Genomic DNA, 18210 nt, shown 5'->3' with positions numbered 1-18210 from the left:
AGGAGCAAGGGATAGAGAATATATTCAAAAAAATAGTGAGAGAAAACTTCCCTAATTTGGTGAAGGAAGAAGGCATTCAAGTTCAAGAAGCACAGAGAGTCCCAAGTAAGAAGAACCCAAACAGGCCCACACCAAGACACATAGTAATTAAAATGCCACAAATTAAAGACAAAGAGAGAATCCTAAAAGCAGCAAGAGATAAGCAACAGGTTACCTACAAAGGGAACCCCATAAGGCTTTCAGCTGACTTCTCACAAGAAACACTACAGGCCAGAAGAGAATGGCATGAAGTAATCAAAGTCATGAAAAACAAGAATCTGAATCCAAGACTACTCTACCCAGCAAGGCTATCATTCAAAATAGAAGATCAAATAAAGAGCTTCCCAGACAAAAAAAAGCTAAGGGAATACATTAGCACCAAACCAGCACTGCAAGAAATGTTAAAAGGACTGCTGTAATTAGCAGTAGAAATGGGAAGAAAAATGGAACCACACTAAACAAAAATGGCAATAAATAAGTACATATCAATAATCACCTTAAACGTAAATGGATTGAATGCTCCCATAAAGAGACACAGAGTAGCTGATTGGATAAGAAAGCATGACTCATCTATATGTTGTTTACAAGAGACCCACCTCTCAACAAAAGACTCACATAGGTTGAAAGTGAAGGGATGGAAAAAAATTTTCCAAGCAAATGGAAAGCAAAAAAAAGCGGGGGTAGCAATTCTCATATCTGATAAAATAGATTTCAAAATGAAGGCCATAACTAGAGACAAAGACGGCCACTACATAATATTGAAAGGATCTATCCAACAGGAAGATATAACCTTGATAAACATATATGCACCCAATATAGGAGCACCAAAATATATTAAAAATCTTCTGGAGGACTTCCAAGGAGAAATCGACAACAATACAATTATAGCAGGGGACTTCAACACCCCATTGACAGCACTGGATAGATCCTCTAGGCAAAAAATTAGCAAGGAAACAGAGACTCTAAATGAAGCACTAGACCAAATGGATTTAATAGATATCTACAGAGAATTACACCCCAAAACTACAGAATACACATTCTTCTCAAGTGCACATGGGACATTTTCAAAGATAGACCACATGATAGGACACAAACTAAATCTCTACAAGTTCAAGAAGATTGAAATCATATCAAGCATCTTCTCAGATCACAATGGCATGAAACTAGAAATCAATTGCACAAAGAACATGCAAAGACATTTCAACACATGGAGGCTAAATAGCATGTTATTAAACAATGAATGGGTCACCGAGGAGATCAAGGAAGAAATTAAAAACTTCCTGGAAACCAATGAACATGAACACACAACAACACAAAATCTATGGGATGCAGCGAAAGCAGTTCTGAGAGGGAAGTTCATAGCACTACAGGCCTACCTCAAAAAACAAGAAAAATTTCTAATTGACTGTCTAACCTCACAACTTAAAGAATTAGAAAGCAAACAAAAAGAAAACCCCAGAGCAAGTAGAAGAAAGGAAATAGTAAAGATCAGAGCAGAAATAAATGACATAGAGACCAAAAAAACAATTCAAAGGATCAATGAAACAAAGAGCTGGTTTTTCGAAAAGATAAACAAGATAGATGGACCCTTAGCTAGACTCACCAAGAAACAAAGAGAGAGAACCCAAATACACAAAATCAGAAATGAAAGAGGAGAAGTAACAACCAACACCACGGAAATACAAAAGATCGTTAACAACTACTATGAACAACTATATGGCAACAAATTCGACAATCTCAGCGAAATGGACAAATTTCTAGAAACACACAGTCTCCCAAAACTATTCCCGGAAGAGATAGAAAACTTGAACAGACCAATAACAACTAAGGAAATTGAAGAGGTAATCAAGACTCTCCCAGCAAACAAAAGCCCAGGCCCAGATGGTTTCACGGGGGAGTTTTACCGAACATTCAAAAAAGAACTAACACCCATTCTCCTCAAACTATTTCAAAAAATTCAAGAAGAAGGAAGACTTCCAAACACGTTCTATGAGGCCAGCATAATTCTAATTCCAAAACCAGAAAAAGACACTACGAAGAAAGAAAACTACAGGCCAATATCCCTGATGAACATAGACGCCAAAATCCTGAACAAAATACTAGCAAATCGGATCCAGAAATACATCAAAAAATTATTCACCATGACCAAGTGGGATTCATTCCAGGGATGCAAGGCTGGTACAATATTCGCAAATCAATAAACGTGATACACCACATAAACAAAATGAAGAATAAAAACCACATGATCATATCAATAGATGCTGAAAAAGCATTCGACAAAATCCAGCATCCATTTCTGATAAAAACGCTCAGCAATGTAGGAATAGAGGGATCATATCTCAACATAATAAAGGCCATATATGAAAGACCTACAGCCAACATCATACTCAATGGACAGAAACTAAAAACATTTCCATTAAGAACAGGAACAAGACAGGGATGTCCACTTTCGCCACTCTTATTTAACATTGTACTGGAAGTCTTAGCCACAGCAATCAGACATGAAGAAAAAATAAAAGGGATCCAAATTGGAAAGGAGGAAGTGAAACTGTCATTATTTGCAGATGACATGATATTGTACATAGAAAACCCTAAAGACTCCATCAAAAATCTATTAGACTTAATAAATGAGTTTGGCAAAGTAGCAGGATACAAAATTAACGTCAAGAAATCGACGGCATTCTTGTACATCAATGATGAACTCACAGAAAGAGAAACTGAAAAAACAATCCCATTTACCATCGCTCCAAAAAAATTACGATACCTAGGAATAAACTTAACCAAAGAAGTAAAAGACCTATTTGCAGAAAACTACAGGTCATTGAAAAAAGAAATAGAGGAAGATATAAAAAAGTGGAAGCACATACCCTGTTCATGGATTGGAAGAATTAACATAATTAAAATGTCCATACTACCCAAAGCAATCTATAGATTCAACGCAATCCCCATCAAAATACCAACGACATATTTCATAGAACTAGAACAAATACTTCAAAAGTTCATATGGAACCAAAAAAGACCCCGAATAGCCACAGCAATCTTGAAAAAGAAGAACAAAGTTGGAGGGATCACAATACCAGATATCAGGTTATACTACAAAGCGACTGTAACCAAAACAGCCTGGTACTGGCACAAGAACAGGCATATAGACCAGTGGAACAGAACTGAAAACCCAGAAATGGACCCAAGGCAATACGCTCAATTAATATTTGACAAAGGTGGCAAGAGCATACAGTGGAGCAAAGACAGCCTCTTTAATAAATGGTGTTGGGAAAATTGGACAGCTACATGCAAAAAAATGAAACTAGACCATCAACTTACACCATACACAAAAATAAATTCGAAATGGATAAAAGACTTAAATGTGACCCGTGAATCCATAAAAATTCTAGAAGAAAATGTAGGCAACAAAATTTTGGACATCATACGGAGCAGAATTTTCACTGATACATCACCTAAGGCAACAGAAATAAAGGAGAAAATGAACACATGGGACTACATCAAACTAAAAAGCTTCTGCACAGCAAAAGAAACAATCATCAAAATGGAAAGGCAACCCACTGTATGGGAGAACATCATTGCCAACGATGTATCAGATAAGGGGTTAATTTCCAGTATATACAGAGTGCTCATACAACTCCACAAAAGGAAGACAAAGAACCCAATTAAAAAATGGGCAGAGGAGCTGAATAGACACCTCTCCAAACAGGACATACAAATGGCCAAGAGACATATGAAGAAATGCTCAACATCACTAATCATCAGAGAGATGCAAATTAAAACAACTATGAGGTATCACCTCACACCTGTCAGAATGGCCGCCATCAACAAATCATCAAACAACAAGTGTTGGCGAGGGTGTGGAGAAAAGGGGACTCTAATACACTGCTGGTGGGAATGCAGACTGGTGCAGCCGCTATGGAAAACAATATGGTGCTACCTCAAAAAATTAAAAATTGAACTTCCATTCGACCCAGTGATCCCACTGCTGGGAATATACCCTAAGAAGCCTGAAACACCAATCAGGAAGAATATATGTACCCCCATGTTCATAGCAGCACTATTTACAATAGCTAAGATCTGGAAACAGCCCAAGTGTCCACCAGTAGACGAATGGATCAAAAAGCTGTGGTACATATACACAATGGAGTACTATGCAGCGGTAAGAAAGAAAGATCTCTTATCCTTTGAGACGACATGGAGGGACCTGGAAAGTATTATCCTAAGTGAAAGAAGCCAAGCAGAAAAAGACAAATACCACATGATCTCACTTATATACGGAATATAATGAACATAACAGTCTGAGGAATACAGTAGACCCAGACACATGGAAGTAGGGCACAGACTGACATCCCTCAGAAGAGGGGATGGGGGTGGGGGGGTGGGAAGAGATAAACCACAGAACTTATATGCATGTATGCATGACCAATGGACATGGACAACTAAGCCGGGGACAGGGGGGGGGGGGGGGGGGGGGGGTGCCAATGGGGTAAAAAGGTAAAATATCTGTAACAAAAAAATAAATAAATAAATAAAATTAAATAAAAAAAAAAAAAAAATAAATCAATAAAAATATATTTTTAAAAAATGGGGATGGCAATATGCCCAGATCAAAAACTGTGCCCCAGTTTTCATAGCAGATAGAGATGAACAATGGAAGATGTAAGCGCAAGGCATTGAGAGGAAAATGCTCTTTAAAGTAGGCTGATGCAACTGAGACAAGTGCTCTTGTACCCTTCCCCCCATTCCCATTTCTTCCTTCTTCCTGCTCAGAATGTTGCTGCAATGGCAGGTACTGCAGTGGTTATCATGAGACCATGAGACAGCCTCGAGTGGAGGTCACGTGGTACAAAGGATGGCCTGGCAGAGAGAGAGGGGGGGGGACCTTCATCTCACATACTAGATCTGATTGCCTGCCTCTGGACTCCTTGGAAATGGGATAAACACAAACTTCTTAGTTGCATTCTCTATTATATATATGCAACCAAAGTTAATCATAACTGATTTTATTATAGCAATCTTTAGTGAAGCTATATATTGGTTTTGCCACATAAAATATTATTGCTGTTACTAATACAAGTAAGTGTACAATCTCTATCTAAAATCCTTGGGGCCAGGTGTATTTGACCCCATAATATAATATAATGCATACACCTTATATTATATTACCTATATAATGTAATATATAGGTACTATAATGCATATATCTTATATTATATTACCTATAACCCCCAGTAGAGTCTAGGGCAGCCTCCCAAGGCATGGAGGAATGGGGTGCTTTTTAAAATCCTTTTATGTTTCTCCCCTTCCCGACTTCCTTTTTACCTATGCTGGGACTGTGGCTGTAATGGCTGGTACTGCAGTAGTTATCATGAGTCTATGAGTGGGATGTATTCTGCTGTCTGATATAAGCCCCACCTTTCCCTTTTGTAGCCCCAATGCCAAGGGCAACTATGGTTGCCATTTGTCATCACATATGTGCTATTTATTTATATAGTAAAATGGAAATGAAGTACTTATTGTTCTCATGTCTTAAATTTTCTTTTCTTATACCCAGCCTGCTAAGCCCATCTATGCTAGCTCTCTGGCCTCTGTAGACACTTGAATTTGCCATCCCTCCATGATATAAGGTTCTCCCTATATATCCAGAAGATTAGATGCCCTCAGGAGAATTGTAGTAAAGTACAAAGAACATCACTGGACTTGTTCAGAAAATTTTGAGTTCAAATCCTAGCTGTACGGTTTGCTTCCTATGTTACCATAGGCAAGTCATCCACTGCCCTCAAACCTCCGTTTTCTTCCAGGTAGTAAAGGGTAACAGGTATGTACCCACCTCACATGGCTGTTACGAGGATTAGGTGAGAAAACCTACATCAGGGCGGGCTCTGGCACCGTGTCTTTACGAACTAATAAATGCCCGTCCTTTTTCCTTTTGGAATGATCTACAGGGAGACAGACATTTGCGCTTACTTGGATTTTGTCGCACCAGCCAGCAAAATATCTGAATGTTTGCACAGACATTCCGATGTGAGTCTTCAGAGCCAAGGTGTAGACAGCACCTGAATCGAGGGCTTCAATGGTTGCCAGCTCTTCCTGGTTCGCTTCCAGTAGGTCTGCGAGTCTGTATGGTCAGTGAAAGAAACCCGTCCAACAAATATTGATTGAACCCTGTGTTGGACAAGGCACCCTCTGAAGGGCTGCTGAGAATTCTGCGACGAACACAAGTGGACCAGGCCTCTGTCCTCGTGGAGAATATGGGAAGACAGACATTAAACAAATAAGGTCGGAAATCATTTGTTTCAAGAGTTAGAAGAGAAGCAGAGGGTGTTGGAAGCCTGTACAACCGGCCTCATAAATATATGAGGTAGAACAGTGGTTGAGCCATGGTAGTTCAAGGAGGTCAAAGACGGAAAACAGTGGGCATGTGGGAAGTTTGTGAACATACAGGGAGATGTCAGAGTGCAACCCACAGCCCTGAACTCATGAGGATTTCTGGTTGGTGCAGAAATATTTCCGACGCTGACTGAACAGGATAAGATAGGACTAGATGGAATAAATTACAGGCACCACAACAGATTGGTTTGGTGTCCAGTTTCTGTGGGAGAATAAGTCTGGAACCATCTAATGATGATAAAATCGTCAAAATTCATCCTTTTTGTTCACGTTGGCTATTCGCTTTCCTTTAGTAGTTGTCTGAGTTGTCCCTTTTGGACTGTTCCAAAGCCAGGTATGAAATCCCCTACCCCAGTGTTTCTTCTAGAACCTGCTCTAAGAGATCTTTTGACCAAGGTCAGCTATTTGGCACAGATAAGCAGAAAACTTAAGTTATGGTTGAATTCATATTCTTGACATCCTTGGTTATCAATTTCTAATACCCTTTGCAGGTCTTAGTGTTTTTCTTCCTTGTTCCTTGTTTCCTATACATAAAGGAGATTTAAAATTTGTCTTTGAAAACAACGGGGTGCTGGATATTCTCCATTTGTTGCTGTTACCTAGTCTCCACCCTGCTCTGTGACCTGGAAGGATGACCTTCTTAGACTACATCACTTGGCGTCCTTACCCTCTCACGGGGGTTGGCCAACGAGAGTCGAATGTGCGGCACTCCCAGAAGATGGTGAACTAGAGGCAAAGTGGTCGGGAATCGGAATGCCCCGGCTGCCTCACAGATGGGCTGTGGTTCAGCAGCTGCTGAGCCCCCAGCCACAAACCACCAGAGTGTGGTCTCCTACAGCTTTAGATCTGGCCAGAATCTAGTGACAGCCCCTTCCGCTGTCTCTTCAGACCTTGGAGTAGTGGGAGCTGCCCCCAGCTGCTACCCTTGTAGGGTACCTCGTTATCCCTTGACCTTGCATATATCTTGGTGAATAGTCCTCTTTTTTTTTTTTAATTCTCACCCGAGGACATTTTTCCATTTTTTGTTCAAATAGAGTGGGAAGGAGAGAGAGGAAGAGAAAGAGAGAGAGAGAGAACCATCAACGTGAAAGGGACACATCGAGTGGTTGCCACCTGCACGACCCAACCAGGGCTGGGGACAAACTGCAACCAAGGTACGTGCCCTTAGTGGGAACTGAACCCGGGTCTCTCTGGACTGCAGGCCGACGCTCTAACTGCTGAGCCAAACCGGCCAGGGCTAAATAGTCCTTTATTAAACTTCTTTTCCTACTGGGACCTTGACTGATACAAACAATAATACAAAAGTCAGAAACTCACATCTATAAAATTTTACATGATGTAAGAAACAGAAGACATATTATGGAATAGGTGTGGGTTAGGGTGTTTTGAAGAAATATTTTAAATCTGGACAATGTTAGTCAATATCAAAGTTCGCAGACTTGCGTTTAAAAAAAAAAACATACTTGTACATCAATCTTCCTCTTTCTCTCGCATTCATTCTTCCCCATTCACCATTTTCAAAGGCATCTTTGGCTGCTGCTACTGCTTTATCAACATCCACCAAAGAAGCATAGGATACTTTGCATATTGTCTATTTCAAGATGAGTAAAAATAGGTTGAAGATTATTTTATAGCAAGATATATGAATATGCTTCTTAGAATTAATCTCATATTATGAAATTCAGAAATTTTACGATGGAAAACCAATACATCCAGTAATAAAATAAACCAAAAGAAACAATTTCAACCTGAAAATTGTGAGCCTGAAGTTTGGTACTTCTTGTGTCACGCTGCATTATGGAAAGACAGATTTAGGAAAACTAGAACTATTTCTTCTAGTGCCGTAGGAAAGCTGAGTTTCTTGCCATGAGCCTTCAAAGTCTGAAAATTTCCCCCCACATATAGCTTTATGTGTAGGTGTGCCTCAGATGTGGACATGTATCTGTCTAAACTCACCATAAATATGCTTTCTATAAAATAGGCTACTATAGTTAACAGCAGCCAGAAACAGAATTGAATAGTTGAAGGAAGGCATGAACTACAGTAACCTCTTGAGACTATCTCTTTTACAGCTGTGTATAAACTAAAAATCCATGACAGAGTAACTACTCACAGAGCCGTCTGTTGGGTTGATAGTGTCGTAAGTCTTTCCATCATCAGCATCTGTGAACTGTCCATTTATGAAACACTGATATGGCATTTTTACTGTCATTTCATTGACCTCCTTTGAAACCTAAGAGAGAGAAGTATAATAATAGGTTCATTGGATTTCTGTGCTTCTCCATTTGATACTGAATAGCAATGAAGAAGCTTATTCACCAATGCAGAGGGAGAAGTTAAGTCACTGGGATTCTAATTCCCACTGTCCAGAAGTGACGAGCACATATAAGACCTGGGCCTCACGATGCTCAGATTGGCTGCTGAGGCAGGAGGTTGGCATCTGTGATGACCAAAGTGCTCAAGGCTGGGCTGTGTAAACATCTGATTTTCCCCCTGGCCAGTTTGGCTCAGCAGTTAGAGCAGCAGCCTGTGGACCAGGGAGCCCCGGGTTTGATTCCGGCCAAGGACATGTACTTCGATTGCTGTTTGTCCCCAGCCCAGGTTGGGGTCGTGTGGGTGGCAACCAGTCGATGGGTCTCTCTCACATCAATGTTTCTCTCTTTCTCTCTCTCTCTCTCTCTCCCACTCTGTCTGAAGATAAATGTAAAAAAAGTATCCTTGGGTGAGGATTAAAAAAATAAAATAAAGATCTGATTTTCTTCCTTACACAGATGACAAAACATTAACTCAAAAGACCTCCAGATAATGGAAACACCACCATCTAGTGGTAACATCTATGGAGTGCAGCCATTTATATCTATTTCTATCTATCTATCTATCTATCTATCTATCTATCTATCTATCTATCTATAGTTGTTGTTGTTGTTAATCCTCACCAGAGGATATTTTTCCATTGATTTTTAACACAGAGTGGAAAGAAGGAAGGGAGAGAGGGAGAGAAACATCAATGTGAAAGAGACACATTGACTGGTTGCCTCCCGCACAACCCCAATCGGGGCCAGGGATCTAATCTGCAACCCAGGAACGTGCCCTCGATTGGGATATGAACCCACAAACCTACAGTCCCCAGGCTGACACTCTAACCGATGACCCAAACTGGACAGGGTGAAATTGCCTTTATCAATAGGTTTTCTTTTACACTGGAGCCATTTTGAATTTTCTTTCCTTATGTTCCTCCCCATTTTCACTTTCTCTCTCTTACCTATGTGTTGCCTAAACTGTACTCTCTACTCTTAGCTAATGAGTGAATTTTGGTTAGTCCATTAACCTCTATGAACCTTAGGGTTTTGTTTTGTTTTTTAACAATAAAGTGGGCATAATGATACCTGCATTATACAGTTATTATGAGGAAAAATTGAGATACTATATGTGAAAGAACACTTTGGGCATAAATTCCATATCAATGCAAGATATTAAAAAAGAAATTTAATGGTTTAAAAAATCATTTTGTATAAAGAAACTAATGATACCTAAAGAAGAAACAAAAAATAGCAAGAGGGTATCATGCCTTATCCCATATCAAGTACTCACATTTCATGAAATATTTCCAGGTGTTCACATAGAATATAATGAAGGAAACTTCATCCAAATAAATGTGTTCAGTCCCTGCATATAGTCTAGTTTTATAAACTCATCATTCTGGAAATCTGCTAAGTGTCTTACATGTATTATCTAATTTGAGTCTCTCAACAATCCTATGAGGTAGATGTTATTATGGTGCCATTTCACATCTGGGGAAACTGAGGCTTAGAGAAGTTAAGTAACTTGCCAAAGGTCACATGACTAGTAAGCAATGTTACTTGGATTTAAACCGAGGTTAGTCTGAATCCAAAATTCATATTCTTAACCAGATGATGTTAAAAGAATTTCCAAATTTATTTAACTTTTATTTACTTATTTATTTTAAATCCTCACCTGAGGATATTTTTCCATTTATCTCCAGAGTAGGAGGGAGAAAAAAGGGAAAGAGAGAGAGGGGGAGAGAGAGAGAGAGAGAGAGAGAGAGAGAGAGAGAGAGAGAGAGAGAAACATTGATGTGAGAGAAACACATCAATTGGTTGCCTCATGCATGACCCCAATCAGGGCTGGGGACCGAACCGCAACTGAGGTATGTGCCCTTGACTGGAATCGAACCTGTTACTCTTTGGTCCACGGGCTGACCCTCCAACTGCTGAGCCAAACCACCCAGGGCTTAACTTTTATTTTTTTTTAAATTGATGAGAAGTACTTCTGGAATAGTAGATTAAGGGATTCTGTGTGCCTGAGTCTTCACACACTTCCTGCTTGCATAGAGCCTCAGGTCAGCTAGAGATAAAAGGTTAGGACTTTCTCAGGTCTTTCCTGGGCACATGCACAAGTCCTACATATATGTTGGCCTTCTAGATTCCCAGAAATATGTCAGAGCTTCTTAAAGCTTTTTATGGATATCTCACACCTGTTTTTCTCATTGCTTTTATGAAGGAGTAAGTTTACAATCATTAGCTGACCACAAAGTTAATTGAGTAGAGAATTCAATGGTGGCCAAGAACAAAAAACACAGGCTTTAAAGAGTTAGCCCAAACAAAAACAAATTAATAATAATAATAAAAAGTTAGTCCTAGAAAGTTACTAAACAAGAAAAAATCAACAACAGCTACCAGTAGTTGCAACAACTTCTGTGAAGGTGGTGGTGGGGGTTGGGGGTGGAGGGTCTGATTTCCCGAGTTGCCACATTTTATTATTTAAAATTTCTGATTTTCAACAAAAGATTATAAGATGCACAGAAACAGGGAAGAAAGGCCCATACACAGACGGGGAACAGCAGTCAATGGAAACCATCCCTGAAGAAAACAAGGCACTAAATTTATTTGACAATTTTTTTTTTTTAATCCTCACCCGAGGACACTTTTTGCATTCATAGAGCAAGAGAGAGAGAGAGGGAGGAAGAAAGAGAGAGAGAAACATTGATGTGAGAGACGCATTGAGTGGTCGCCACCCACACAACCCCAACTGGGGCCGGGGACAAACGGCAACCGAGGTACGTGCCCTTAGTGGGAACCGAACCCAGGTCTCTCCAGACCGCGAGCCAACACTCCAACCACTGAGCCAAACCAGCCAGGGCATATTTGACAAATTTTTAAATAGGCTTTTATAAATATGTTCGAAATACTAAAGGAAACTGTATTGAAAGAATTAAAGGAAAGTAAGAAAATAACATCCAAACAAATATAAAAAGAGCTAAGAATTTTTTTTTAAGAACCAAATAGAAATTCTAGAGTTGAAAATTGCAATAACTAAAATTTAAAAATTCACTAGAGGAGTTGAACAGTAGATTCAAGTTAGCAGAAGAAAGAATTAGAAACTAGATAATAGATATCCAGTCTGAGAAACTGGGGAAAAAGAGAGAATGAAGAAAAACAAACAGAGCTTTGGAGTCCTGTGGAATACCATGAGATGTACCAACACATGCATAATGGGAGTCCCAGAAAGGGGGGTGGGCAGAAAGAATATTTGAAGAAATAATGGCTGAAAATGTCCCAAATTTGATGAAAAATATTAATCTGCACATCCAAGGAACTAAAAAACTCCAAGTAGGATAAACTCAGGGATCCATCCTAAATACGTCATAATAAAATGGTCAAAAACAAAGACAAAGAGAGACTCTTGAAAGCAGCAAGAGAGAAGCAACTCATCACATAAAAGGAATCTTCAATAAAATTAACAGATGACTTAGCTTTAGAAACAATGGAGGTCAGAGGCAATAGGACAACATATTCAAAGTGCTGAAAGAAAAAGACTGTCAACCAAAAATTCAATTTACAGCCAAAATATCCTCCAAGAATAAATGAGAAATTAAGTCACTCCCAAATAAACAAAAACTGAGGAAATTCATTGCCAGCACATTGCCCTTCAAAAAGTACTAAAAGGTGTCTTTCAGGCTAAACAAAGAGGATACAAGACAGTAACTTAAATCTACATGAAGAAATAAAGGCAAATACAAAAGTCAGTATAAATGTAAAAGACAACTGCATAAAGCAATAATTAAAAAACTATGTTGGTGAGCTTATAATGTATAAAGATGTAATTTGCATGGTAATAATAGCAGAAATGAAGGTTAGGGAGCAGAGTACATTGCAGCAAAGTTTTCCTGTACTGTTGGTATTAAGTTGGAATTAATCTGAATACAGATGTTTTAAGCAAAAATGTCCATTGTAATTCTTAAGGCAACCACTAAGAAAATAACCAAATATATATATAATAAAAGTAACAATAAGGGATTAGACTGGCATACTAGACAATATTCATTTAACACAAAAGGAAGGAGTAAAGACAGAATAGAGAGTGAAAAAGGCATAAGACAAGACATATAGAAACACAAGTAACAAAAGAACAAATATAATTAATTAGGCTTAACCAAATTTTAAAACTTTCTTAAAGCTCAAAAATTAAAAAGACAAATTTCCAATTGAAAATGGGCTAAAGATTTGAATAGACATTTCTCCAAAGAAGATCTACAAATGGCCAATAAGCACACGAAAAGATGCTCATCAGCAGTCATTAGGGAAATGGAAATCAAAACCACAATGAAATACCAGTTCACACCCATAACGACAGCTGAAATAGAAAAGGCAGACAATAGTAAATAGCAAATTTTTGACGACATGGAGAACTGAATCTTCCTACATTGCTCGTGGGATTGCAAAATGACATAGCTACTTTGGAAAAGAGTTTGGTAGTTCCTCAAAAAGTGAAACATAGAGTTACCATATAACTCATCAACTCCACTTCTAAATACATACCCAAGAGAATCAATAATATATGTTCACACAAAAACCTATACATGAATTTTCTTTCTTTTTTTTGTATCCTCATCTGAGGACATTTTTTGATATTTTGTTCAGATAGAGTGGGAGGGAGAGAGAGAGAGAAACATCGACATGAAAGGTACACATCGAGTAGCTGCCACCCGCACAACCCAACCAGGGCCGGGGACACACCGCCACTGAGGCACGTGCCCTTAGCGGGAACCAAGCCCGGGTCTCTCGGGACCACAGGCTGACACTCTAACCACTAAGCCAAACCAGCCAGGGCTTATACATGAATTTTCATAGAAACATTATTTGTAATAGTCAAAAAGGGGAAACCCCCCAAATGTACATGAATTAATGAATGGATAAACAAAATGTGGTATACTGGGAATATTATTTAGCCAGAAAAAGGAATGAAGTGATAGTATATGTCTCTATGACATGGATGAATCTTGCACTAATTACGCTAAGTAAAAGAAGCCAGATGCAAAATGCCACATAGTGTATAATTCCTTTTGTATGAAATACCTACAATAGGCAAATCCACAGAGACAAAAAGTAAATTAGTGGTTTCTGGGGGCCAGTGTCCGGGGAGGAGAGCAGAGAATGATTGCCAGTGGTAACAGGGCTTTGTTTGAGGTGATACAGATGTTCCATAATCAGGTAGTGGTGAGAGTCGCATAACTCTGAATATACTAAAACCACTGAATTCACCCCGTCAGTGTAGCTCAGTGGGTTACGCATCATCCCATGGACTGAGAGGGCCTGGTTTGATTCCTGATCAGGGCATATGCCTGGGTTATGGGCTTGATCTCCAGTGGGGGGGCATGTGGGAGGTGGCCAGTGGACATTTCGCTCTCACATCAATGTTTCTATCTCTCTCTCCCTTCCTCTCTCTCTAAAAAATCAATAAAAACATTTAAAAATAAATAAAAACCACTGAATTCTACATTGTGAAAGGGTAAATTTTATGGTATTTGAATTATATCTCAATATAACTGTTATTTTTATTTATTTATTTATTTTTAATCTTCACCTAAGGATATATTTTTTTCCTACTTATCTTTAGATAGAGTGGGAGGGAGGGAGAGAGAGAAAAAGAGAGGGAGAGAGAGACAAACATCGACGTGAGAGGGACACATCGATTGGTTGCCTCTTGCATGACCCCGACCAGGGCCAGGGACCAAACCACAACCAAGGTACGTGCCCTTGACCAGAATCAAACCCGCGACTCTTTGCTCTGCAGGCCCATGCTTTAACCACTGAGCCAAACTGGCCAGAGCACAGCTATTATTTTTAAAAGGTTGCAGGTGTAGCCCAGATGGTGTGGCTCAGTGGTTGAGCATCGACTCGTGCACCAGGAGGTCGCCAGTTTAATTCCTGGTCAGGGCACATGCCCAGGTTGTGGAACTGATTTCTAGTGCGGGCATGCAGGAGGCGGCCAATTGATGTTGTCTCTCATCGATGTTTCTGTCTCTCTCTTCCTTCCTCTCTCTCTAAAATCAATAAAGAAAAAAAATATTTTAAAAAAGAAAAATAAATAAAAGATTGTAAGCGTAAAAACAAGTAGATGAAAGATATAGAAAGAACTCTTTTATAGTACTGCAGGGATCTTATTTAGATTTTAAACCCCATAGACTTACATAATCCACTTCTAGCTCCGCTTCCTGATCTTCTCCTCTCAGTTTCCTCACGACTTTTTGGATGAAGTCTTCAAACTTGGTGGCCATATAGACATCTTCATTCTGTAACTGAAGCCCACCACATTTCTGTCTGATCTCTTCAACCAGCCTTCAAGGAAGAACCAGCTCATGTTACTTACATTTTTTTAAATATAGTTTAGGGGAGTTGTATTATTACATTTATCAAGTTTCTCTGAAGTAAGATTTATGTCACACGCCCTTTTGTATCCTATAAGATCTATGATAGTAATTAGAGAAATTGATCTCACTGGGGGAAATTAAAAAGCTGTCTGCAGGGACAATGGCAGTCCTTTATCTCTGCCTAAAGAAAAAAGAAACCAAGACAAAAACATTTTAATTACTTGCAATGCAAGCAAGATAATAAGGGGCTCATAAAATCAGTTCCTTTCCTTTCAAATGCAGTTAAGGAATAAAAAATAAAGGAAATGTCCTAACTGTAAAGATTATGAGAAATACAAGTCATATTGTAGAATATTTTCTCTAGATTGTGTGAAAAAATAAAACAAATGTTTGTTTGTATTACATGATTAATATAGGTACTAATTAGAACCATAGATCAATATAATTTTTTGGGGGGTATGTGCCCCTAGTGGGAACCAAACCCAGGACTCTCTGTTCTGCAGGCTGACACTCCAACCGATGAGCAAAACTGGCCAGGGCGGTCAATATAATTTTTGAAGTCTTTTCCAACCCTTTGATTTTTCACTGTTAATTTTTCAAATTACAGCTGTTATTTGACATTTCTTGAATAGCAGTAGTATAGAAAGTCTACCACAGTTCAGTCATTTATTCTCTAAAAGAGATGAGATGCCTTGGTAGTTGAAGATAATAACAGATGATTCTGATAAGTCAGACACTCAAACAGGAAATGGGTAATGCCCACAAGAGAATCTTGTTAGCAAAAAATTTAGTACTAAAAGTACAGCATTGAAATCTTTAGTTGAGCAAGTTGGAAGTTTCTGGGAAGTCATGAGTCATAGCTGAGAAATCTGTAACCTGAGGAACCAAAACTCTTGACTTTTTATAACGACATTTCCTTTTGAGATGAACATTTTTTATTACTGAACTAAAAAAGCTTCATGAAAGAAGGGACCTTGTCTTGTTTATGACTATATCTCCAGAGCAAAACAACAACAACAACAACAAAAACTGTTCCTGATATGTAGTAAATGTTCGGCAGATTTTGTTAAATAAACAAGTAGATAAATGAAGAGAATATTCGTCAAGAACACACTTGCTTTGTTGACATGAAGGATTGTGTCGAGAGGAGTAACATTCTTCGTCTTGTTTAGTTAGTGAATGGCCGTAGTGTCAGAGGAAAAACACCACTGCAACACTCTCCACTGTTAGCATCCTGATACACTCTCCCTGCCACGCAGGGGCTTTCTAGGACTCTAGCCTTTTCAAACTGCTGTAAACCTCTGCAGAGAAATTCTGACTATAGGGTGATGATCCTTATTCTCACGAGCAGCCTGATAATTCTCATTCTGCATAGATCTTACTGGGCAATTTTGGAGAGAAAAAGAAAAAGATTTCGGTGGAAAATGTAATCAAGGTCAGGTATTCTTCTGGATCAGACCACGTGGGAAATTCCTGATGAACATTTTCACTCAGAATGTCCCACTTCCAATGTCATATTGGAGGAAAATCAGCTAAGAAATATAAAGACAAATTTTTAAAGGAGACAACCAATTTGAAGGGTTGCTTTTCTGGGCGTATAGGAGATGTGAAAATAACTCCTGGTTAGCAGCAAAGAGAAGGGAGCTAATATGTGTTTGACCGTGGAAACAAACAAACCAAAAAAGATGAGGAGAAGTGGAATCTGATGAACATAATAAACTGACGAACGAAAAAGTTCCCAAGGCATGGATACATGGGACACGCTGACATATCTCGGGGAGGTGGGGAAGACGGGAAGAGATTAACCAAAGAATTTATATTACATATATGTATAGCCCATGGACACAGACAACAGTGTGATGAAGGCCTGGGGTAGGGCAGGGATGGGAGGAGGGGGGCAAAGGGGGAGAAAATTGGGGGTCATCTGTAATGCTGTTAGCAATTATATATGTGAAAATAAAGGTGTGTTGTCTTAAAAAAAAGATGAAGAGAAAGATAGTAGACAGGTAGGATAAAGTAGTAACATCCAGCACAAAGGATTAGGTTTGATCTCCAAAGTCAAGTCAGAATCCCTAGAGGAGAGGTATGAGTGAGTAAGGCAGTGTTTTTACCTGACAACATCCATTGAGCTTGCTCCAGATTTAAAGAAGTCTGTCGAGTCTTCAATAACAGGGACGTTGCTTAAAATTCCAGCCCAGATGACCTATACAACACAGGTAACTTTTATGAGGGATGTACCATGTAGAACACTGGCAGAGACTGGCTAGTTCCTCAGCAAACCTATTGCTTCATCTTGGATACAAGGCTTGACTACATTTCTCAGCATCTCTTCAAGTCAGATGCAGCTGTAAAACTTATCTAGCCAATGAATATGGGTGGACATGATCTGCATTCCAGTCTTGGCCCTTGGAAAACTTCCCTCACACAATTCTCTGTGCTCTTTTGCCTTTCTTGGCTGTCTGGAATAGAGATGACCCCCAGGGTGACCTTGAAGACAGCAGAGCCCGAGTCCCTGAATGACTCTACCCCTAATCCTCATGTTCCAGCTTTACCCCTAATTCCAATGCCCAACCTAAAACTACCTTGGATTATTTATGTGAAAAATAAATCCACATATAAATCTGGGGGCTGGTTTCTTATTGTAGCAAATACAAAAAAGAGGAAATAAAATCCCATCTCCACTACTTTGAGTACTGATGGTACCAGGTACAAAAGTGCTTCCGTTTTCCAAGTTAAGAAACATAGTAAGGACATCACATGCTCACCTTGATGGTCTCTGCCACCTTCACCTCTTCGGCTGTAAGTTCTACTGCTGATGTTTCACCCGCTGAAAAGTACTGAGAGGCAGGAATCATTTTTCCATCTTCAAACTGTAGATTTCTCACCATCAGCTACAAAATAGCAACAAAATAAGCAGAGGAACTGAAGATTTGGACAATTCAAAAGTTGGTGGGAGAAGGAGTCATATATTATATTTATTTAAGAAGTAGATTATTTGGCAAATGCAAAAATATGGACGAAGAGCACTTACTGTTATGTGCAAAAGGACTGAAATAGTATTAACAATGGCAGCAGAAAGGGTTAAGTCTAGGGTTCAATACATCTCA

At 39.1% G+C, this 18210-nt stretch overlaps 1 protein-coding gene across 1 annotated transcript in view; it reads right to left on the bottom strand.

Moving 5' to 3' along the window:
• ALDH1L2 (aldehyde dehydrogenase 1 family member L2) overlaps nt 1-18210 on the bottom strand; it is a 60495-nt gene that overhangs the window by 17814 nt on the left and 24471 nt on the right. Inside the window, exons 8-13 of the mRNA XM_036251456.1 lie at nt 17869-17994; nt 17215-17306; nt 14924-15071; nt 8546-8665; nt 7896-8023; nt 6010-6160 (exon numbers count right to left, since the gene is read on the bottom strand). Of these exons, the coding sequence (XP_036107349.1) occupies nt 6010-6160; nt 7896-8023; nt 8546-8665; nt 14924-15071; nt 17215-17306; nt 17869-17994 (765 nt within the window). The remainder of the gene's footprint in view (nt 1-6009; nt 6161-7895; nt 8024-8545; nt 8666-14923; nt 15072-17214; nt 17307-17868; nt 17995-18210) is intronic.

The sequence above is a fragment of the Molossus molossus genome, unplaced genomic scaffold (genome assembly GCF_014108415.1).
Source record: "Molossus molossus isolate mMolMol1 unplaced genomic scaffold, mMolMol1.p scaffold_m16_p_10, whole genome shotgun sequence".
Lineage (NCBI taxonomy): Eukaryota > Metazoa > Chordata > Mammalia > Chiroptera > Molossidae > Molossus > Molossus molossus.
Note: the sequence above shows the minus strand (reverse complement) of the source record. Positions and strands in the feature narration are given on the sequence as shown.